The 24,903-nt window shown below is 38.1% G+C and overlaps 1 protein-coding gene across 2 annotated transcripts in view; it reads left to right on the top strand.

Annotated features, from left to right (window-relative positions):
- Nucleotides 1–879: 879 nt before the first annotated feature.
- The window catches only part of ntrk1 (neurotrophic tyrosine kinase, receptor, type 1), a 49,598-nt gene continuing 25,574 nt past the window's right edge, over nucleotides 880–24,903 (top strand). For both annotated transcript variants that reach the window (XM_059339560.1, XM_059339561.1), the window contains exons 1-7: nucleotides 880–1,076; nucleotides 8,355–8,429; nucleotides 10,201–10,272; nucleotides 14,409–14,477; nucleotides 17,540–17,691; nucleotides 18,535–18,680; nucleotides 20,403–20,541. In XM_059339560.1, coding sequence (XP_059195543.1) covers nucleotides 880–1,076; nucleotides 8,355–8,429; nucleotides 10,201–10,272; nucleotides 14,409–14,477; nucleotides 17,540–17,691; nucleotides 18,535–18,680; nucleotides 20,403–20,541 — 850 coding nt within the window. The remainder of the gene's footprint in view (nucleotides 1,077–8,354; nucleotides 8,430–10,200; nucleotides 10,273–14,408; nucleotides 14,478–17,539; nucleotides 17,692–18,534; nucleotides 18,681–20,402; nucleotides 20,542–24,903) is intronic.

Consider the following 24,903-nt stretch of genomic DNA (forward strand, 5'->3'; position numbering starts at 1 on the left):
ATTGAAATGAATGAAAATGCATTGGCCACCTTTTATCAAAGACCACATTGAGTGAAATGCAAATTGTGTGCAACACTGTATGTTCCGGCGATGAAAATCAACAACCTCATGACACCGATAGTCCTTTGCTTTCACTTCCTATTATCATATCCTGCTGGGTGTTCACACTGTTGAAACACAGCTTATTGCAGACAGCATGTCTCCCACCCCTCCCCTCTTTCCCACAGCCATTAAATTCATCACTAACCTCCTAAGTCTCAACAATCATGAACCCTCCAACAATCAATGTTCCAAGTACACAGAGATCCATCCATCCATGCATGCACACAGCAGGATGCTGCTACAGTAGTGTGAGTGTGAGTCCAGGCACCCAGGAGCCCTGTGACTTCTTGGCTCTGCTGGCAGGACAGCAGACCTCTCACCCAGAGGGGCAGATGAGATCTCCATCACCATATCCCATCTCCTCCTCTCCTCATTATCAACACACACCCTTCACCCCCAAGCCCCTTCCCTCCTCCCCCTCCTGCTCTCAGAGGTGTCTGGTGACTCTGGCCTCTGTTATCTTGCCCCTCCCTTCATCGTGGAGGAGAGGAAGAGAGAGGGAGAAAGAGAGAGGCTGCAGCCCACTACCACCATGTCCCCAGAGGCCCCTTGCCTGCCTGCCTGCCTGCCTGCCCCTCCTGCTGCTCAGTACAGCTGTGGCTCAGCACCAGACCCTGACCAGCTGGGAACTCAGCCCTGCCACAAGAAGAGCCACTGTGTGTGAGCGCTCCTCACCTCTCTCCTCGCTGACTCTTCATTAGGTGAAGCACACAGACACTAACTCCAACAGCTGCTAACCCTCTCCGCTGGTGGTGCTGAGAAGATCCTCTCTCCAGCATGGCCGTGGCACCCCGGGCCCTGGCTCTTCCCCTGCCCCTGGTGCTGGCCCTGCTCAGCCTGGCACCGGCGTCCACCTTGGGAGGATGCCCGATGGCTTGCCGGTGTTCTTTTGCCATGCTGCAGTGCCTGGAGCCCAATGGCATCGCCAGCATCCCGGCACTGGCGCAGCAAGAGAGTGAGAATGTGACAGAGATGTGAGTATGATGTATCACCTGCTCTGAAGCAGGACGACTTCATCAGATGCCTTCATGTTGGTGCGTTGCCAAGCTTGATTTTCTCTTTGTGTTCAGTTATTACTCTGGGTTGTGTTGAGTTTGATCAGTTTGGAGTATCTCGATGGCAGAGTTTCAGCTTTAATGAGATCATATGAGTCAGGGTATTTGGTGTCAATTCTGAGTTTCGTCCGATTGTTTGGGAGACTCTTAACTCTGTTGATCATTGTTAAGGTTTTCTGATTGGGTGATACATTAGCAGAAGTGTCCGATAAGGATGGGGCAGTTATGACTCAAGGTTGTGCAGTAAAGTTTCCATCTATTGCTTTGACTAAGAATAACAAGTGCATCTCTGCTTGCAAATTGGAGAGAAAATACATTTCTATTCTTAAGTTGGAGCACAGATATGTATTCTCTTTTATTTCTGATCATGTGTTTGCATTAATTTGTCTGTTTTCATTGTCTGTGTTTGTCCAGCGAGAAATAATGATGATGTCTTATCAAAGTACTGGAGATTATCTGACTTTCAAGATCACAGTGAGCGAAATGCAAATCATCTGCTAAGCTTTGTTTATTTCTCACTGTTTTATTGTCATATTCTGCTCCGAGAGAGTTTGCCAAATCCAGGCGCAGCTTGATGTAAAGTGAATTTACTGCTGTTTGAGATGCATTAGCATGGCAGTAATTTTGTCACTTAGGTCATTGGAAATCAATTATGGATTACGACTGACAATAACTGGCGCAGAGTGATGGGAACTGCTGTCCTATTATCCAGTGTCGCCCCAAAATGAGGCCTCAGGCTCTTCAAAGGTCCCTGTGGAAAAAGCTCACAGTGAAAACTTGAAAGTTGCAAGTTAATCTGAGTTCAAGATCTCTTCTTTTATAAACACCCAGCTCGAATACAGTACGCTACACAACAACACTATTTGTCTGTTAAGAAGGAAAATTTGTCCTTAACGTTTCTGAAGATACTTTTGTCGCACATTAACAGAGTATAATAAGCTCTGTGACTTTAGTTTGAATCTTCTTTTCTTCTGCCTGCTATGGAGTCACAACAAACTGTACATTTCAGCTATTAAAAACTTAATTGACAGTAGTTTTTGCTTAATTTTGGATGTTACTTATAGCACTTTTGAATGTGTACATCTTGGAAAAAAGCATCTTTAGGTGTCATGAACATTTTAAAGCTTAATAACATTTGGACACATTAAAAAATAACATTAAAACACACACAGTGTTTTAATCAGGTTTAAGTCCTGACATTTTGGAGATGCACAGTAATTATCAAAGCACAGCTGCCTAAACTCTGTGACTTCAGATACACGTGTCCTATGTCCTGCAGGTTAACAAATGATCACTTCATCTACATGCACCACACTTTAATTCATGTTGGAGACATAATGTAATCTCAGCTACATGGCTGAAGAAAGTATTTTTCAATTTCTGAGGCTCAAATTTAAAATTCCACCTCTGATGAAACAGCTGCTGAGCTGCATTTGAGGTTGTTCTGACATTTAATTCACATTTCTTTTGCTGTGGTTCAACTGGTGCTCAACAACTGAAGTAGAGAAAAGACGGCTGATTGGAGGCTAGATTGATGGAGGGAGTTCTTTACAGCCATATATGCAACACTTGTGATTGTCATATATATATATATATATATATATATATATATATATACACACACACACACATATATATATATATATATATATATATATATATGGTCAGGCAAACCCTGGAGGGAGTGCATTTTAATAAAACTCTTAAAGTTCCTGCTAGCATGAACAGAGACTTCTCGCTCAGCTGCAGCAGCAGATGACTGTTATTTAACATTGGCTTTTGAAAACTTTGTATGAAAAAGGAAGTAGAAACTGACCACCTGTGATTTAAAGACAGCTGCTGTATTATTATGCAACCCACCATCAGCTCCAACATGGAAAACTAAATGTCACTCTCTGCTCCACCACGCTGTTCTCTCTTTGTTCCTGTGCCCAGATCTGAGCAATTAGCACTTGTTACGAAGGAACTACATTTGTGAAATGCTATTTCAGTGGAGCAAGTCAATTTACTGCTGCTTTCTGCCTCTATTCACCTATACCCCATTCTCCTCCTCTTTCCCTCCCCACCCCCCCCCCCCCCCTCTCTCTTTTATCTCGGAGGTATTTCCTTGTACCTGCAGCTAAACATGTTTCGTAGAGCTCAGGGTGAGGCTTGACATTCTCTCTGAACCGTTCAATCAATAAGTGAGCGGACCTTTCCCTGGCTCCTGTTTACCGCGGTGCTCTACATGCCAGCAAACAACAACACTTTGCCGTATTGGCAGTGCAAGGCAATACAGCCGATACACGGAACAAACAAGGGGCCATTAACTGTGGAACAGGGGCCAAAATTCATCATATGCTGAGTTATAAATTCAATTTTGTGAATTGCCAGTCAATGCCTCCACCCGGGAACAATAGATGATATACAACCCACTTGGCTCAATCCAATAAGTAAGGGCGATGGGTGATCCTGGGCCCACCTGCCCTGTAATCACATTATTGCTGTGTGGGTCAATCAGACATGAATAAAAAGGTTTGTGTGCTGCAGCTGACAAACAGAGAACTGGGAGGTTGAAACAATGCCACATGCTGAAAGTGGCTGTCATCAACTGGAAATTACTGCAGGTATTTTTTGGCATATTCACTAAACACTATAATATTGAGGAAAAAAATGAATTAATTGGTATATATTGTATGACATGGAGCCAACCCTGTGGATAACTTACATACACCATCCACCCATTTTACTACATACAGAAACCTTTTTGTCTTCAGTACCTGCACTGCAAATGATTTGGTTCTTACCAAGATAAAAAAAAACCTAGAAGTGTTAGATAATTTATCTTGTTTTAAGAGTTACTTTCTTATTTTAAATGTTCAACTTTACACTATGGTCTTATTTCTAGATTTAACAATCTTAACTCAAGAAATTTTGTCACTCAAAACAAGTGAAATTATCTGTCCATGCAGCAAGATAATTTCACTTGTTTTGAGTACCCTTTCTCTCAGATTTAGAGTTTTTACCTTTTTTGCAGTGTGCTGTGTATCAATGAAATGTACTAAAAAATGTTTAAAAATCACCGGAAAAGAACTTGATTTCAATATTTTTTGTTCATAATATTGAAAATTCATGACTAAACAAGCAAAAATGAAAGTTTGAATTTTGATTTTAAATAAATAAATAAAAATCAGCTTTCATCAGGACTGGGTGTCCTTTAAGCAAACAACCCAAATAAAGCAGAGTACTCTGTATTAAAATGTGCCTCCTTAACTACAATGCTAATGTTGCTACCAGTAGAATACAACAGAGCCTCAGAGGCCCTGAGAGCTCAAACCCAATGCGCCAATCGAGGAAACACACTGAAATATACAAAACACTTGTTGCGTTATGCTTGAGGATGGTTCGGACACAAAAAGGAGAAACAAACTATTTCTATCATTCGGTTCTTCTGCAGATAATTAGTGGAGAAAATCTGTCACGATAAACTAAACACTGGTCTTCATTTATTTACCTGAAGAGGAAAAAACAGACCAAAATCTTTTACACCCCGTCACCTGCTCTCTGTAGCCAATCAGGGAGGATCTCTGGAATAAGTGCAACCTTGAATTTCCCCTCATCTGGAGCTTAAAATGCAACCTACTCAATTGTACAAATATTAATGAAATTTACCCTCTCTTTGGCATTTATTTAACTTGTTAAACTGCCTTTTACAATGCCAAACGATGACCATTCTTTGCCCAAACCTGGGGCAGGGGTGTAAATCACAGGTTTCATCATCATAACACCATATTAGATCCATTCATTGGATAACAATATGATATTTGCCTACATCACAAAGTCTGCTGCGGCACGACTTGAAACAGTGAGAACGTGTCGTCTTTGAATTTGTCCACTTATGAAATTATAAGGGTTGACAATAAATTTAAATATTTAATCGTGATTAATCACACGATTGTCCAAAGTTAACTAGAAATTAATCGCTAATTAAGAACACATTTTTTTATCTGTTCTAAATGTATCTTAACGTGATATTTTTCAAGTTTTTAATACTCTTATCAACACGGGAGCGGACATTTCAACAATCCAAAAGAACGAAAAATACTGCCCAGGACAAGGTTATTATAGTAAATGAAAACTAATGAAAAAACGGAAACTAGAATTGAAAAAACATTTTCGTTAACTGAAATAAAAATATAAACAAGAGTTTTAAAAAAAACTATAACTAACTGAAACTGTATTTTGTGGTTACAAAACTAACTTAAAATAACTACAATTATGGTGAAAATGTGCTTAGTTTCCGTCTTTGTCAACTTTTTTCATACATAAACCTTTTTGGTTGATATGAAATCTATTTCATCTATCTGGTTTTATGACTTAATAAACTTATTGGGGCTGAGATCGATCAGACAAAGGAAATAAAGGGAACATTTATTGTGACCTAATTGAATGTGGCACCAAACAAATACCCCATTACAAAAAAACTAAAACTAACACTAAAACTAATAAAAACTTAACTAAAACTAAGCATTTTCCCCAAAATTAAAACTAATTAAAACTAGCAAACAAACTCTAAAAACTCATTAAACAAACTGAATTTGAAAACAAAAATTGACAACGAAATTAAAACTAAAACTAAGGAAAAATCCAAAACTATTATAACATTGGTCCAGGATAACTTCAAAGGTACTGCATGCTCAAAAAATATTCTGAAAGCAAACATGGCAAACTGAGGCCCAACAAGAAACAACAGACTCAGTACCATTGACACCATGTAGAGTCCATCTTACCACTAAACATCCTGTTTTAAACAGCTCAACACAAAATGATTTACCTCATGCATCACAACAACAGACACACTGTACAACCATAGACTGTATAAAAATACTTTGTCAGTTAAATAAGATCCTTCACACTTAAAGTGAATAATCTCACACAGTGTAACCTGTCCTCTGACCTCACATGGGGATAATAAAGGCTCACAGAAACATTCTCTTCTACTGAGTAGATCAAAACAGGCTGATACAAAAGATTAATTAATTAATTAAAACAAACAATAAATTAAGTGCGCATGTACAGTGAGGAGTGTGATGCAGTGGGTGAGGGGGAGGAGTCTCTCTGTGGTATCTGAGACTGGACGTCTCCATGGTAATGCATTCACACCAACAATAACTACAGACAACTTTGGTTTGTTGAAGCTGAAGTGGTTTCACCAAACTACGGCGTGGGCCGAGGGTCATACTCACAGAAAGTGCCCTAGAAATTATCAACACAACAATAACATCTTGCATTCAATTTAGATTGCAACAAACTGACCTTCAAGTTCTTCATGCTTATTTTATTTGCCTTAAAAAAACATGTTCATGTCTTAACCCAGAAGAACCCAGACCTATTTATCCTTGAAGGAAAATTGTGGAGGATATACCACAGACCAAGTGGACCACATAGAACACATTTATGATGTTTTTTTAAATACTACCCCTAAATGTCAAAGATCTGAGATGTGACATATATGTCACATTGGGCGTTTATGGTATTTATTTTTATGATATTTGTTATTTTAATATAAATAAACTTGACACTTTTTCTGCTTACAGAAACACAAATTTGTCTTTTTCTTAAAATTGTGACATTGATAGTGCTGTTTAACAACAAATTATTGTTCAGATTTGTTTTTAAGTAACAAAATAATAAATCAACAATAAATAAAAACAAACTCTAATAGGGTTATATGCAATAAAGGAGACCCTATTAAAAGATTAGAATTGTTGAATGGGTTTAAACTTAACCTAGTAACAAAAAATAAGCTTTTTGATATTTGCTACTTATTTAGATTTCTGTTTCCAGTCACACCCACATTTTCGAGAAATCACTTCCTGTCACAGTCACATGACTGTCACATGACCACCACACCAGGGTGTTGAGTATGTGCCACTTAGGGACTTAATGAGTTAATGTTAAGCATAAAGTTGAATATGGGAGGTTCTAGAAGATTTAAAGTGTTTGTTACACCCAAGTCACCGTGGGTTGTTATGGGTTAAGAAACGTATATATGCATCAACCCTGACAATGTTATCTTGTATTTTCTTTTCATTATGATTATTTGATTCATTGTATCTGGAAAGGAACGCTTTCCCAAGGCAATCATGTATTTACCAAGAGGGCTGAAGGCAGATAAATAAAATCCTTCGTTATTTGAGTCGAGTCATTGAAGAGTCCTCCTGAACTAAATGGACAACATTCACATGTAGTTCAGGAGAGGCTGTACTGGAGGTGAAGGAGGGCAGAGAATGGGGTGGACAGTTCGCAGAGATCCGAGCTCTGATCAAGCCATCTATTCAACCATCCAATGAAAAGAGCTGGCTGTCCTTGCCTTGAGTGCTGAATTGATCTACGGCTCACTATTTATTCTGAGCTATAGGCTGTGTCTGGAAAAGTTGAAAATGACTAACCGAGAAGAATTTCCCTTCAGCCTCGTCTAACCGGCGTCTCTTAAGGCATTATTATTATTATTATTATTATTATTATTATTTTCCCACATGAGCAGTAGATGAGGTTCTGATATGAGCGGTTTGTGGTTTGTGGCTCCCTGGACATCTCGGCCAGCTTTGTTATCTCTTGTTCAGTGGATGTCAGCGAGGTCGGACACATGTCAGCGAGGTTGAACGTGGATGCTCCCCTCCCTCTTTAATGCCTTTCTCTATATTCTCCCTTGAGTCACGCTGTAAAAAATAACCTGTTGTTTTTACAGTAAAAAAACAGCAGCTGTGGTTGCCAGAACTTTACCTTAATAGATACGGTGCAACTTTTTCTAATATTACGGTTAAATTATATTAGCACTATTGATTTCACGTTTAAGACTGCCATTCTATTCCATGTGTTACTGTATAAATAAAAAGTTTTTCTATCAAAAGACACGCTGTTCTGCCATATAATTGACAAGAAAATACTTTATAAATGAAAACATGAATTAAAGATTTTACCATCTGTTAGAGATATGTTTAGTACATTTAACAGTGAGAAAAAGTATTTTTCACAAAATTCCGATTAAGGAACTCATTCACTTGTTTTTGTAATGAAAGTGTTCTTTCCATCTACTGTTTTCACTCAGCATGGGTCTAATAGATTAGCTACACAACAAAAGAATGAAGGTCAAGATGTATGTATTTACCTCCCAACTCTCTCTTCTCTCTCTTTCTCTCCTTTTCCATTCACCAGTTATATAGAAAACCAAGCAGCCCTGGAGAATATAACAGACATTGATCTTGTTAACTACAGAGAGCTGAAGAACCTGTAAGTAACTCTTTTCTCACGACAACTTACTGACACAAAGGCAAATGTACAACTGTCAGAAACACATTTTATACTATTGTACAGACCTATACTGTGTATGGTTTGCTCTATAATTGCAAGTCTCGATACCGTATATTATCTATAGGCCTATAAATGAATAGTTTCATAATGACCATTGCTACGTCTGCTTTCTACTCTCCTACAGCAACTTAACAGTGATAACTTGGCAAATTTTACACATAAACATGTTAGTTATTTGTGAAATGATGGCTCCTCAATTTCAGATAGAGGTACACAAAAGTAGGTTTGTCATTTCGAGCAGTCAACAAACAGCTCTTTTAAACAACAGCTATGGCTAAAAAGGTGTCTCTAACTGTCCCAGACAAAATTATATCCTAATTAAACTGTTCTGGGGTAATGTTGCTTACAAGAGAAAGGCTGTTAAGATGAGGACTAACCATTTTTTTTGCCTAAACTTTCTCAAGTCCAACAAAGAGCAGGACAGAGAAGTGAGTAAATCCTACAAAGTAGATCCACTAGGCCTGAATGGGGCTCTTTTTTATTCAACCTGTAAAATGTAACATTTGTTACTTGTTAAAAATTATGTTAGTACATACTGCCCTACAAAGCCTAACTGCAGTAACTACATTTTGGTCGAAATTGAGTTATAACTAAAAATGAACTACTTGATGTCTGTTTTATCTTGTGACAACACTTTAAATTTCAAATTTGCTTTATTTCAGAGAATTAATGATATAAAAATTGCAGTAACTACAAAATCCAACTCAAAACCAAAGCAGTCTGCCTGTATTTCTTATCTTGTATTTCTTCATTGTGTTGAAAATTGAAGACATGAATAACAGAAAATTTAGGTTTATTTGATTGGGAAATTATTATCTAGATAGTAATTTTAAGCATAAAAATCACATCAATACATGTAGAAATAAGTGTCATATCACTAACCTACCTAAAACCCATTTGGCTGGCCAGTTCAAAAACTTTAAAGCAGTTTTTTTCAGTTTTACCCTTTGCGTAGTTACTGCAGTTAGACTTTGTAGGGCAGTATAGTATATAATTTTTTTGGAAGCAGAGGCGACCATCTTTGGACACGAGAGTATCAGATAACGATTGCAGTAGCTATCTTGGTTAGCCAGGTGCAGTTGTACTTAAAGTTATTAATTGGGACGTTAATTGGATGGCAAAAAACAGGCTTAAAAATTTACTGGTAAAAATGAGCAACTGACTCCTTCCAGAGTCTTTTAGTAAAACTAACTTTTTTGCAGCAGCAGCCAGTAGAGTTGCCCCCTGCAGGCCATTAGAAAGAATGCAGGTTTATGCAGCCTATGGTCACAGCAGTGGAACCCATGGAAAACCCCCCAAAAACATGTACTTTTGGCAATTATCTGGAAAAATCTGAAAATCTGAAGATAGTTGGAATAGAAATCTCTCCTGTCCTTAGTGGAGAAATTTAGTTTATCTAAAAGGGATAAAAGTCAGTTGGATAACAAAAAGCTGAAACCATTAGTCAATTCATTGATCAGATGATCAACACAAAATTAACCAGTAAATATTAGATAAAAGAGTTTTGACCTGTTGATTGGACAAATCAACCAAAATATTTTAACCTATGCATTGAGAGGGGCATTTCTCCTTGATTCTGCATGCTCACATAAAACTCACATAAGTTTAAGTATTTCTAAGAGTTCTATAGCTTAATTTCTATCAAAATCTCACTGACGTGACATTTATAGTGTTTTCTTCTCCTCTCCAGCACGGTGACAGCATGTAAACTGAGGCTCATCGCTGCCAACGCCTTCCAATACAACCTCAAGCTCCAGTATGTGTAAGTGTCCTTGTCAATACAAAGGGATTGTCTTCCCTGTGTCATGTTTTGACCTGTATGTGGGTCAGCCTATTTGTCCCTGTCAGTCAGTGCTCAGCTGGCCCTTTAATACTGCACACGAAGAGAAGGCTGCATTTCTCAAAATCACAGTGACTCAGTCGCCAAATGGTTGTATTAGTCATCCACAGATCTGGTAAATCTGTGAGCTCATTTAAAAAGCTGAAGCCACAAATTACATTTATTAGAAGCAGAGTTTCTCAAGGGATATTTTGTAAACATGTAACATTTTGTAATAAATGGAAGCAAGTTTGGACAAATTAGGATATTCTCCTGTGTTGGTTCTAGTTTTCTAGTTCAAGTATTTAGACATTGGATATATTTGGGTCGAGATGAAGACATCACCTTGTGATCTTTTCTTTTTCTTTTTTACAATTTAATGACTAAATAGTTATTGATAATCAAAAAACAAACCCGGAAATGAATGCAGACTAATCTACAGTGAAAATAATGTTGAATTGCAGCACTCAGAGTCAATAAATGTGTCTGTCACTGACAAAAAAGACAAGATTGTACTCTAGAACCATGTTTTTGAGTTATTAGTGAATATGTATTCAATAGCAACAACCGTATGTATTTCAATATTAAACTATGCACTTATTTTCAATGTCAGTTCTATCTGTCGTTACATCTCTTTTGGCCTCTTCTGGCATTAGTATGGCCTCACAATCCAGGCCCAGCAATAAATAATCCTCTGAAGACCATCAAATCAGCCTATTCATCAGCAGCTGACCCTTATCGCCACCATCTTGTCCTCATCGTTTTACTGAGCGTGTGCGACATGTCCGATGTTGTTTATCTGAAAGACAGGTAGGTCCTGAGGACCAGATATGCGGGGTCGGGGTGAGCTCGAGAAATTGGAGAAGACATCCACCAGTCACCTTTTACTCGCTCACTTTGGCGGATTATCGACAACTGATGCATAATAAATACACTCCACTAAGGGTCCATTATCACTTAATCAATATTTCACTGTGGAGGGAGAGGCTGTGCCGGCCTGGGTGGAGTATAGGGGCTTCTGTGTGACAGATGTATTTCTGAGATTAAGAGGGACAGACTAGAACCGAACTAAGCAGGAGACACAGAGGCCAGGTCAGATTTCCTTTCTGCTTTCGTCTTCACCAACAATCCTCCTGGATTCAACCGTCTTTTAGAAAATTCAGTTCTTAAGAATGGCCAAAAGGAAAGTGAGCCGCTATTCCCGGCTGCTCTACCCCTGTGGCCCGGGGAGGAATCGAGCCGGTAATGGATAAGCCCCAATGGCTAACCCATCTGACATGAACTTTTGGGAGCAAGGAAAACAAATAATTGAACCCTTGGCCCTGCCAGAGTGAATATGTATTGGCTTGCATGTGTGTGCTCCCCAGTGTGGCTTTTTGTCATCTTCTGAGGGAGGTTTATTTACAGCCCGGTTCTTTGGACTGTCTGAGGATCATTTGAGAGCCACTGTGAGGATATTTTAGTGCCCTGAGAGGATTGATTAAAAGATATGAAGAATTCATCTATCACAGGAGGAATTATGATAGCCTGACACACTACATTTTAGATGTAAGATGTTATTTACAATGTTTGGATTCAGATTTCAGGGACATTTATTTTGTGCAATGAATTTGCGAGTCAATGTGTTTTTTTCTAGGTATTTTTGTCGTGAGTACTTTCAAACAGAATGTGAATAGAACATGGCAAATAAGCAACAGAATTTTATTCATTTTTTTCAAAGCAAGGTCAATTTTTTGTGGCGCTTTAGCACCATGAATAAAGGAACTAAAAGCCAAAAATGTTGATCTGCTCATGGTGCCATTAAAAAGTTTAAGGCATCACACATACCCCTTTTAAACCAAAGCAGCTCCACACCCAGTTCAGAGCTGGTGCTCAATCTTGAACCAGTTATTTGCTTTTCTGCTGCCAAAGAACCAGCTCTCTGCAGGAAAACTGGTTCCAGAGCGGCACCAACTCTCTGCTGGTCTTGAACCACGAACAGCTAACGTCAGGGGCTGGGTTAGCGTTACCAACAAGACCAACACAGTGCTGTTGAGAGGAACCAACTAAAGCATGTATCATTCATTTATTGACTTGACAGATGTATTGAGACTAGGGCCGGGACTCGATTAAAAAAATGAATCTAATTAATTAGTATTAATATCATTTTTTTCACATGGATTTTTAGGATACCATTGAATAATGACTGAATAAATAAGCTTAAGCAACAAAAATATTGTTTATTTTTGTTCAAGTCCAACAGACCAGTGCAATTTTTGCCATTAAGTGTAGCAATAGCATATTTAGAAATATAGTACATTTCATAATTCTAGGTAGCCTATAGGTAGGTAGACCTTCTGTAAACTATAATACTTTGGTTTTTAAGTAAAACACAATCCACGCTAGTTACCACACTAGCCGCTAGCTGCTATATGTTGTGCATTGAGGTGATACTTGAGGCTGGATGTGCTGCAGTGATATGTGAATTCCTTGTTGCATAGCAACACAACCATGCTCTTATCGACGCTTCCATCCGTTGGTTTTTTGTAAGAAAATGTCCCATCATCCACGGGGCCAACCAAAGCGTCTCATCAGCTTCTTCCTTCATGTTCACTGTGGTTTGTTGTTGTCTGAACTCATTAACGCTAGTTGGTGCTCCAGTATAATCGGTCCGCCTGAAACTCATCCAGTGAGAAACGTTCCACGGTGCAAAAAAAAGTGTGATTAAAATGCGTCACATTTTTTAACGCGTTAATTTTTGTGTAATTAATTAATCTTAATTAACGCATTAAAGTCCCGGCCCTAATTAAGACTGATGCTTGCAAAGCCAGGAGCAACATCTGTAGAGGGACAATGTAGTCTGCCGTTGTTGTTATTATACCTATGGAGAGGACGGAGACATATACGGATAAACAGTGATGTAATGTCCAGGCCCTAGAGCCTGAGGAAAAAGCAAACAGGTTCAGAGATGGTTCGCAAGTTAAACTAACTGCAAACCAGCTCCAGCACCAGCCCAGGAAAAGAACTAGGTTTGCAAAAAAAGGGTACAAGTCATGAGCATTCAGCAGCATGAATGCTGATGTAAAATTTGAGGCAATCAAATTAATAGTTGAGATATTTTGGGCTGGACTGATATTTCATCCATAGAGCCACACACCTAGCACTAAATCCTCTGTGTTTATACAATCATGCTGTGTAGAAATTAGAGCTGCAACAATTAATCGATTAATCGAACAATAATCGATTATTAAATGAATCGTCAACTATTTTGATAATTGAATAATTGGTTTGAGCAGTTTTTTAAAGACAGTAAGTCCAAATTCTCTGATTTCAGCTTCTTCAGTGTGAATATTTCTGGTTTCTTTGTTCCTTTATGACAATAAACTGAATATCTCTTTGGTTTGTGGACAAAACAAGAGATCTGAGGACGTCATCTTGCGGTTTGGGAAACACTCATTGATAATTTTATACATTTTATTGACCAAACAACTAATCGATTAATTGTTTAAATAATCGACAGATTAATCGATAATAAAAATAATCGTTAGTTGCAGCCCTAATAGAAATGCTAAAATACATGGGAAACTGATGTGGAGATCCATTCTAAGCAGCGTTCTTCCTCTGAGAAATGTTTGCAACTCTGAACTAATCACCTAATGTACTGAACACTAAGCAAACACAGAGCGAGGTGTGCTGGAGGTGTTTGTGAATGTAGCTCCTGGCTGCTGTGAATTACTTGCCAAGGTAATTGATCAGAACCCATTTGGATGCATTAATGTTTTTTCCTCTGACAGTAAGTCAAAGCAGGTAAGCATTGCTCCGAAAGTGAGCAATCAAATCACTGTGACTCAAGAACATTTTTACTTTAATTTTTCTTTTATTTAGCCTGAGAATAGTGTATTTTTTTATTACCAAATGCGTACATGTAAGGATGTTTTCTCTCATGCTAGCTAGTTATTTGTGCCACTTGAAATAATAGTCAAGGCAGAAATGCCACATGTAAAAGCTTTACTGAACATAGGTTGAATTACTGTTGAGACATATACAGCACGCTCCACCAATGTTAACAATATCACCTGTACTCTCCCTTTATTTCATAGGAACCTGGCATCAAATTCCCTGGAACACATCTCCTGGAGGGTGTTTCATTATCTACCACTGCTCAACCTGTGAGTCCCTTCAAATCCACACTTTCTCAGTCAATCTCATGCATTCCAATTAGTCCAAAACCACCATCACCTGCAACTGCCTCTGCACCAGTTCACCCATTGAGTGACACTTGCAAAATATCTTTTCATTTAGAGACCAATGTCTTGGTTTAAAGTTGCTTGTTTGCTTCAGTATACTGTATTGTGCAATCTAGGCCAATCATGGTAATTTTACTTCAAATGGGCATCAATGGCTCACGTTATGGACATTTTATCAAGGTTATTATTGTTTAAAATGAGCTACATCGTCTTTTGCTAGTCCGATATTAATGCATTATCTAGCTGAAATATGTCCTGAGATCTACAGAACACATTTATTGGTAGTATGTTACGTGCACACTGTGCAGTGTATTGAGTGAAAGGCATGCTGGGTACAGTTCGATCTCTGTCGCTCACTACAGTACATTCAAGAACAGTTGAGGAAAGAGAGACTGGGGCTGTTACAGTGTCGCAAACTCAAACATTTCAAGCATCAGCTACGTAATATTTGATAAGCGTGGTCCGAAACAGCTGTTAGAGAATGATGAGTATTTTCGAGCATTGTTAGGGAATGCAACTATGTCAGGGCAGACACTTTAAAATACCTGGCAGGTGAATCAATGAACCATCTGTCTATCACAGTCCCTCTTTGCTCTTCTTTTAATGAAGAAATGCTCAAGTTCCAATATAACTGATGCCTTTGCAGCATTTTTACACTAACCTCTTTAGGAGCTGCCATTGTTGTTGTTTTGTTGTTGTCACAAGCACACAGGATGCTCCTTGGTCAGAACCTCCAGTTGCTGCATTACTTGGAGCTAGGGTTGCAAAGGGGTGGAAAAAATTTCGGTACCTTTCCAGAAACTTTCCATGGAAAGTTAAGTCCCAAAAATCCCCATTCAGCATGATCAATGAAAATAATGTAAAGAGCTCCTCTCTTTCCAAAAAAGTCCCATTCAACATGTAAATGAGTTGAACATGTGATGGAGGAATGCACAGTGCATGTAGTGGGCGTGGCCTCAGTAGTGGGCGTGGCCTCAGCAGCCCTGCAGTAAGCAGTGTGCTGTGTGCATGTGATTGAGGAATAGCAGATAAGTTCCCTGTTTTCAAATTTCTTGTTTATTCCCATTAATTCCCAAAAAATCCCGTTAATTCCCATGGAATTTTTCAACCCTACTTACTTTGGTCGTTTTTACCCGCAATTATCTGTTCAGGGACAGAAAGCTGCAGTAAGACTTTCCTCCACTACAAAGGCAGAGAAGCAACATTAGAAAGCTGACTGGTGGACTCATACAGCCACAGTGTATGGAGTATGGCTGGTTTGAACTTGAAAGGTTTGAACTAGAAAGGTTCAAACCGCTCTAATACAATACTAGATCAAACCTGACTGAAGTCACAATCTGATATTCAACAAATTCTGCTGCTGCGAGGTTTTTGTTCACCAAGGGTAGTATTTTTCAGTTCCAAAACCTGATCTCAGCTGACATTATTATGTTCGCCTACTATAAAGTACATAGATAAAAGAATATCGAATTAAAAAGTACAAAAATTCTGAAGGTTTATGTTAATGTAAGATTTCAGTGTTTTTGTGCTCTTGTGCCATTGTGCCTTTCCCAAACTCTCACCGAGGTTAATTCACAGGTGAGCATACTTAGTTAGGTATTTTATAAACATAAAATTAAAAAAATACTACTGCCTTTTGCAAATTGCTTGAAAGCACCCTTTCAGTGTGATATTTTGTCACTGGTTATGGCTCAAAGTCATTACTGAAGTTGTATCTGTTCCTAAATATATAAATTGTTCAAGGTTTTAAAAGGATTATGTGACCTCCAAACTAAAAAGCTCATTATGTGTTCATACAATACACGGAGCCGGTACTTTTAAAGCTATTACATAAAGAAAGCATGTCCAAGAACTCATTTATTAGTTTCTCTGTGGAAGATGTTTGAATTATAAGTATGTACACTGCAAAAAAGGTGTGTTTAAAAACCAGATAAAAACACTAAATCTGAGGGAAATGATCTTGCTGCATGGAGAGATAATTTACCTTGACAAGATTTCTCAAATTAAGATGATTAAATCTAGAAATAAGTATGTTGTATTCTTAAAATAAGAAATTAACTGAACACTTCTAAATCTAAAGTTTTTTAACTTGGTAAGAAACAAATCATTTGCAGTGCACTCTGCTCGGGCCAGTTCATCGCTGCTTGCTTTAATTTTATCTCTTTTGTACATTTTTTGTCTTTTTTGGTCATTTTGTGACCAAAAGAAGATGTAAAACGACACAAAAATGACCAAAAAAAGACACAAAAAGACATAAAATGACCAAAAAAGAAACAAAAGACATAAAACCACATAAAAGACACAAAAAGACAAAAAAACACAAAAAAAAGACACAAACAGTTTTTTTATTATCTTGGTAAGAAACAAATAATTTGCAGTGCACTCTGCTCGGGCCAGTTCATCGCTGCTTGCAGCTTTAATTTTATCTCTTTTGTAAAAAATGTTGTCTTTTTTGGTCATTTTGTGACCAAAAGAAGATGTAAAACGACACAAAATGACCAAAAAAAATACACAAAAAAAGACACAAAAAAGACCCAAAAAGACATAAAATGACCAAAAAAGAAACAAAAGTAGTAAAATCACAAAAAAGACAAAGAAAGACAAAAAAAAACACTCAAAAAAACACAAAAGACGTAAAATTACAACAACAACAACAAAAAGACACAAAACACACCAAAACAAGACACAAAATGTTTTTTATCTTGGTAAGAAACAAATAATTGTCAGTGCACTCTGCTCGGGCCAGTTCATCGCTGCTTGCAGCTTTAATTTATCTTGTTTTAAGAGTTAATTTCTTATTTTAAGCGTTCAACATGCTTATTTCTAGATTTAATAATCTTAATTTAGGACATCTTGTCAAGTGGAATTATCTGTCCATGCAGCAAGATCATTTCCCTCAGATTTAGTGTTTTTATCTGGTTTTTAGACACACCTTTTTGCAGTGTAGCCAGGAGAGCTGATTTTCCTCCTTTTTTTCTCCTCAGGGTTTTGAGGGACAACCCTCTGGTCTGCTCGTGTGACCTCCACTGGCTCCAGCAGTGGCAGCAAAATGAGCGCGGAGACCCGGACAACCAAATTTTTTGTTTCTCCGATGATCAACCAATACCCCTCAACCTGTTGGTGATAGAAAACTGCAGTGAGTGATACCTCAACTTCATTTTTTGCACTTTATTGTGATGCTATAAATTGTAATGCATGATCCTATCTCATGAAAATATTTGCACATTCATAGTTTTTGGATTTCATTTAACTAGTATTTGGGATTTTTGTGTGGAAAAACATATCAAACACAAAATACAAGTCAGTATTTTTCTAAAACATGGAGGGGATCTTTAAATATTTTTCTGTAAAGTTCATGACATTTACTGATCTTAACCCTCTTGTTAACAAGTTGCATATAAGAGGTAAAATGAGGAGAACATCTAGTTCTATATTTTTATACTAAATATATTTGACCTTATCTCCGGTTTTACTTGGCCTATCATCACCAAACAAAAACTGGCCTCATGGAGTTTTAAGCCAGTACTTTAGAGGGAAGTTGATGGCAGGGAAACACACTGCTTCGTTTTTACGCCATGACATCATGAAGAAGTCATATGATTTGATAATATTGGCGTGACTGGTAACTCCAGAGGGTGAATGATAAGCCTCTCTCTTATGTGGTGTAATGAACATTTGAAACGATGCAGCTTCATGCAATTGGCTTGAAAAGGAAAAATAATAACCATTTGTTGTCACTATTGTGCATATTAATGCCTTCGACGAGCAGGTGCAGTGAAACGAAGGGAAGAAATTGGCTCAGCATTGTTGTTTTAATCGCATGGAGCGGGAACATCTTGTTGCCAGGAAACATACAAGAGAGTTTTTGGCCCTGTGCTGTTTCTCCCAACTGCTACAAGAAAAAAGAAGAAAGTAACTCGGCTTTTCACTCAGTTGTATCGTCACATTAGCCACCTGCCGTCTCCTCTGCTGCATGTAGGTCTGCCTGAGGTGACCATCGTCTCCTTCAAAGACTCAAAGATTCAAGAAGGAGGAAACCTGACATTTGCATGTCAAGTGACAGGAAGTCCAACCCCCAATGTGAGATGGCGAACAGAGGATCTCAAATCTCAATCTTTTACACAGGTATTAAAGCGTTTTCAGTACATATATATATGTCATATAGATAAGTAAAAAGATCTTTTGCATGTCTGCCCATCCTAAAATAAGGATCCCTTCTCTGCTTCTTCAGGTTTCTTCGTTTTTTTCCCCTTTTATGTTTTTCCTGTTAATAAATTGAGGCTGTTCTCAAGCACTTGTAGGCAAATGTATCATGTGTGCTATCAATCAATCAATCAGATTTTATTTGTATAGCACTTTTCATACAAGAGAGATGCAACACGAAGTGCTTTACATAAAACAGGAGAAAGTAATAATAATAATAATAATAAAAATAACGAAACATAGAAACAAGCAAACACCCTCCACCCATCCGCAACCCTCCACCCTGAGCCTCCATCCACCATCCCATTAAAAACAAAGCACAAACTGTAAACTGTAATATATATATATATATATATATATATATATATATATATATATATATATATATATATATATATATATATATATATATATATATATATATATATATATATATATATATATATATATATAGAATGCTGCAGGAATTATGTTTTTTTGTAGGCCAACCCAGAAGTTAGTAGAGGTGTGAATCAGCATATCGGCCCCACAATACGATTTTATCCTGATACTTGAGTCACGATACAATATTATTGCGATTTTAAGCATTTTGCAATATGGTGAGTATTGTGAAACAATATATTGTGATTTTACTGTTTAACTGCATTTTGTGTCCACAAAATTCAATTAAATCAGGAATTGTCTTGTGAAATAAGATAAACTTCTCAGTCTATTCATCTCACTTCAGTCTTTTCATTTCTCCACAATGAGAGTCAACAGAACAACAGCTTTAAGATTTTTGAAGGGTAAAGAAATCAGCATAAGTAAAAAGCAGAACATAAGGCTATAAATGAACCACACCAATGTGGCATGACTACAAAATCCCCACCACAAAGCTGACATTTAGTGTCTGCAACAACTTCTGTTGTCTCATTTTAAATGCCTCAAAAATTCACAAATGTATGAGTATTAATTGATGAATTCTATGTTGCAGAACAAAACTTTCGCTTGTGTTAACCATTATTTGAGGCATCTAGACAAAAAAATACATTTAAAAAAAAAAGAACCCTATTGACTTTGGGGAAAAAAGAGAATCAACGGTGCAAAAATGCAAACTCCAGATTTTTGAATTAATTTATGCAGCACTCTATGAAGGTATAGAAACAAATTGACTTACAGTATTAAATCATGTTTGTCTACTAAGTGCACTGAGTGGTCTTGCCCCTATGAACTCACTAAAGAGATCTCTTGTTTGTCTGAACTTTTCTGTTTTTGCTCAGTAGAACTCCCCCCCCGAAAAAAAATATATGTAATTCCTTCCCCTCTTCTATTTAATGTCTCTTTATTGATGCTTTCAAGCTTCGGCTCTAAAATCCACTTTCTGTCACTGACCTTTAACTCTATTTGACTGCTTTTGGACACATTTGTCTGAGTCCACATGTCTTATGATTTTATTTCTTCACTTTCTGCCTTCCTCACTGTGCTGCTCTTTAGATAAACTGTAGCTTAAAGCCATATAAAACAAAGTCCGGCTATACAATCTATCGATCCACAGTATAGTAAATTGGATCCCATTTCATCCCTCTAAATTGTATACATTTAAGTGATCCATATGTAGTTGGTACTGGGCTGCATTAACCTCCTCCGCTCTTTGTCTGCTGACAGGAGAGAATCTGGGGCTCTGCATTAGAGCTGGTCCTTTTCCTCACCAACGTTTCTTCGTATGACAACCTGCACAACCTAACCTGTGAGGCCGAGAACCAAGCTGGTCCCGGGGAGGACATGGTGCAATTGGACATTGAGTGTAAGTGCCTGCAAAAAAAACACAACACACTCTTGAAAGCTCACAGGCTCAATACGAGTCGCCAGGCTTAATGGAGGTTAGGGCGAGAGCACACTGGGGCCATTTTTCTAGTGCAGGCAGGGTGGACAGCTAGAGAAAAGAAAAATGCACTGCACTGATTTCTTCTAAATGCCCCCTCTACAAATACGAGTATGTACCCACTACGCTTCTAATGGAGCTCTTTGTCATCTGCCACTCACTCTGGCGACTGGTGAGAAGTGTTAAAATAATATGAGTGAAGTGCTGCAGGTATGGCCAGTCATTTAATGCAGGGATACAATGAGAGGCCAAAAGAGAGTGAACTTCCCTCTCCCTGCTCTTAAAGAACTCCTTCACCTCACACACACTGTACTTCTACATTACAGCTGCAGTTTGACCCAGGAGGTTTACTGTTGTTTTCTCCTTTCAGATGCATTAGTGCATCTGGAAGTTAGTTGGAGGAACAGTGAGGAATGACAGCACCCAGCGGTCCCACACAAAACAAGAGTCAGATGCATTAGTGATACATTACTGAAAAAATACTGCCCAAACAATATCATATATCAGCAACTCAGTGACACTCATTAGAAAATAAAGCCAAAAAGAGCGGGGGCGCCAATCAGCTGAAGCCAAATGCATGAGCATCAAGGGACAGATAATGAGCGTCAGGAAAATGGGGCTGATAACCCGTGCGAAGATCTGATTTGAGCCTGTGCTAATGGACTTTTCCCTCCTACTCCGGAAAACCGCTTCATCCGCAGTGATTGGCAGTCTGTAAATGCGTTAGTGCAGCTAATCTATCAACATCAGCCCCCCTGGTGGACGGACACTCGTTAACCGCTAGCCCTTTAATTACTCTTAATTACCTCCCAGAACAGTGGGTGTTTACTGCTGAGTGGCTCTCGGTGCCATTGATTCATGGTGCTCGTGTGGCTTCTCTTTCATAAAAGAGCTTTTCAATGTATTTTTTTTTTTTTTTTAGAATAAATTCTTAAATGCGAGAACATGCATCTGGACAAAAGCAGTTCTATTTCCAATGCTAGTGAATGATTTTTTTCAAATATAAGAACTTCATACATTTCAGGAGGGAGTAGTGCTCACGTAAGAGCAATGAATGATGTCAGAGGGAGAGCTGAGAGAGAATAAAGGCTTGCCAGAATAAACACTACAGGGTCATTCATTGATTCTGGTCGTGAAGACCTTACATATTTGACCCACTTGATCCAAACTACAATGAACACATTCTTTTCTGAAGATGAAGAAAAAAGTAATCCTTGATAACACGAATGTAATTAACTGTATCTATCCACTCATGTATTGTGGGGGTTCAGAGAGTAAGACAACCCAGTTGCCAGAAATAATGCAGCTACATGATGTTTCTGTGAACCACAGATACATCGAAGATCAACATTTCTGAACTACTGCAACCCACTCTAATTCCTACAGGTGACAACCACAACACATTGTGATTGTGTGACCATTAGGGTTGCAAAGGGGTGGAAATTTTCGGTAAAAAAATCCCCCCAAAGTCCCATTCAACATGTAAATGAATTGAACATGTGATGGAGGGGGGGGGGGGAGGGGGGGGGCGTGGCCTCGGTAGGGGTGTGGCCTCAGCAGCCCTGCAGTAGGAGCAGTGAGATGTGTGCATGTGATTGAGGAATAGCAGATATTCAAGTGTACTTGCATGAAATCTGGTTGTTTAAGTCAAGATTATCCATCCATCCATCCATTCTCGTCCACTTATCCGGGGCCGGGTTGCGGGGCAGCAGGATAAGCAGGGCATTCCAGTCGTCCCTCTCCCCAGCCACAACGTCAAATGCATTTGGGCTTTGAGTCATCATTATGCTTAAAATATTTACCCAATTATATTTAAGTTCCCTGTTAAGAGCCAACCTTCAATTGTGTAAATTCCCTGTTTATTCTTTTTTTTCAGCAGATATCAAAATACCAAACATCAGGGTGTCTTGCCTGAAAATCGGCTATTTCCTAAAAAATAATGTGGAATGTGGAAAATTGCAACTGCAGATCAGTGTTTCGTCTTCATTTCAGTGCTTTGAGTGCTTCCAGAAACCCACACTGTTGCTATCCCCTCCAGAAAAATGTGCTTTCTACTTTGATACAATAAAGAAACTAATAAAACAATTTCCCCCAAACTCCCGCTATGTGAGAATCTTCTACACATCTAGCTAGTTTTCATTAGATTTTATAAATTAAAACTTGGCCCCCTTCTCAGCAGTTTAATGGAAGTGAAAGCAAACCCCAGAATCACTCTCACTAAGTAATAAGCTTTGTACACTTTTTTTTTTTAAACCCCACTTAAATGTTGTTTTTCAGCTGTGTCTGCTATTTTCGTAGCTTCAAAAAGGCCAAAAGACGTTCAGAAACATCCTGACCACAGCAAAACATAAAGGAGAGATAATACAGTCAGTAGACAGTGCAGATACAGACACGATCAGGGATTACCTTTAGATTGGTCCATAAAATGTTTTCTCAGAAAGACTTGCATAGTATAACTTTAACCCTCTGGAGTCTCCAAAAGCTCCAAATCCAGACTTCTTCATGACATCCAGACTAGAAAACAAAGCAGCGTGGAGCCCTACTGTAAATTTACCTCTAAAGTTCTGGCTGTAAACTCCATGAGGCCAGTTTCAATTTGATGATGATATATCAAGTAAAACTGGAGACAAGCTCAAATATATTTAGTATAAAATGATAGAACCGGATGTAACCCTCTTATATGTTATATTTGCAACCTTTGTTCACATTTGACCAAAAAAAGACACAAAATGACAAAAAAAGACAAAAAATAACTAAAAAAGACACAACAAAAGACACAAAAAAATACACAAAATGACCAAAATTGTTACGCTAAACACACAGGACACAAATAAAATCGAGTCCCACTAGAATAAAAACCAGAGTTGGATGACAGGATCACACACAATCACAAGATCACATTTATGTTTGTTTTTCTTTGTTTCTTTTTGGTTCAAAATGTTGATCCAGTAAGTCAGAATAAAAAATCAATTATTATTAGGTCATATAGGTGAGGTTGTGCTGAAAAAAATAGACCAACATGGCATTTAAACATGTTTTAAGTGGTGTATACAGGCAGGATGAAAAGGATTCAAAATTGACAAAATATCCAAAGACTCCATAGAGTTAATGTTTAACTTTTAATGGATTTATATTTTTTATGTCAGGATTCCAGTTAACTATGAATCTGCCTGGACTGTTCAGGAATCACTTTTGCCACATTTTCTCAAAATGTTCATTGTCTAATTCTCGAGTGAGAACTGGAGGGCTCATTAAACAAAATTCTAGCCTTCCTGTTAACCCCTGCAGTGAATAGCTTGGTGTAACTTTAAAAGGGGTCGCTAATGGATGATTAGTTAAATGTGATTAACAGCGCTAATTTTCACTCAGTGCAACAGACAGACTTCAGCAAGCTCTGGATAAAAAAGAGACAAACGCCTCAGTATCCCCTTAGCACAGCACTTTGTGAGGCTGGGTCAGGGGTTAAGAGCAGCAGACTGGTTGGTGCAGTATGAGGGGTCTCTGCACTTCAGAGTCCTGTTCCATCTAAACGAGGCCATTTCCTGTAACTTCACGTCCAGCTGAGCTTCCAGGTAGCTTTTGTGGTCGAGGGGGCACGACGACGACCAGGATTCATTATTCATAACAGGTCAGTGCAGGTTTGCAGCACAGATGGAGAACATTGATTCATGGAAACTCGGAAGGGATTCTATAGGGCGCTGCACCTGCAACTGTTGACTCTATGTTACACATGATCAAGATGCTCATTCAGCAGAAAATAAGTACATTAGAAGTACTGTCCTTTAGTACCATTTTAATGTTTGTGCACTTTGTAAAGGCAATCTTCTTTGTACTTGTAATTCACCATTGTAAAAGCTAATGTTGATATTTTTTACTCCACTACATTTATTTGACAGTTTGACAGTCACTAAATCTTAATTTAACAAATTAAGATTTTACATACCAAATCAGAGAGGTTCAAATCTATCTATCTATCTATCTATCTATCTATCTATCTATCTATCTATCTATCTATCTATCTATCTATCTATCTATCTATCTATCTATCTATCTATCCATCCATCCATCCATCCATCCATCCATCCATCCATCCATCCATCCATCCATCCAATACACAAATGACTTTGCTGATGCCAGGCTAATAAAAGAGAAAAGCAGCAAACCTTTACATTTGATATGCTGGAACGAGTGTAAGTTTTAACTTAATTAACATTTGTTACCTTTGGACAGAGCTATGCCAGCTGTTTTCCCATGTTTTTGGTCTTTATGCAAAGCTAAGATAAT

The sequence above is a fragment of the Centropristis striata genome, chromosome 8 (assembly GCF_030273125.1).
Source record: "Centropristis striata isolate RG_2023a ecotype Rhode Island chromosome 8, C.striata_1.0, whole genome shotgun sequence".
NCBI lineage: Eukaryota > Metazoa > Chordata > Actinopteri > Perciformes > Serranidae > Centropristis > Centropristis striata.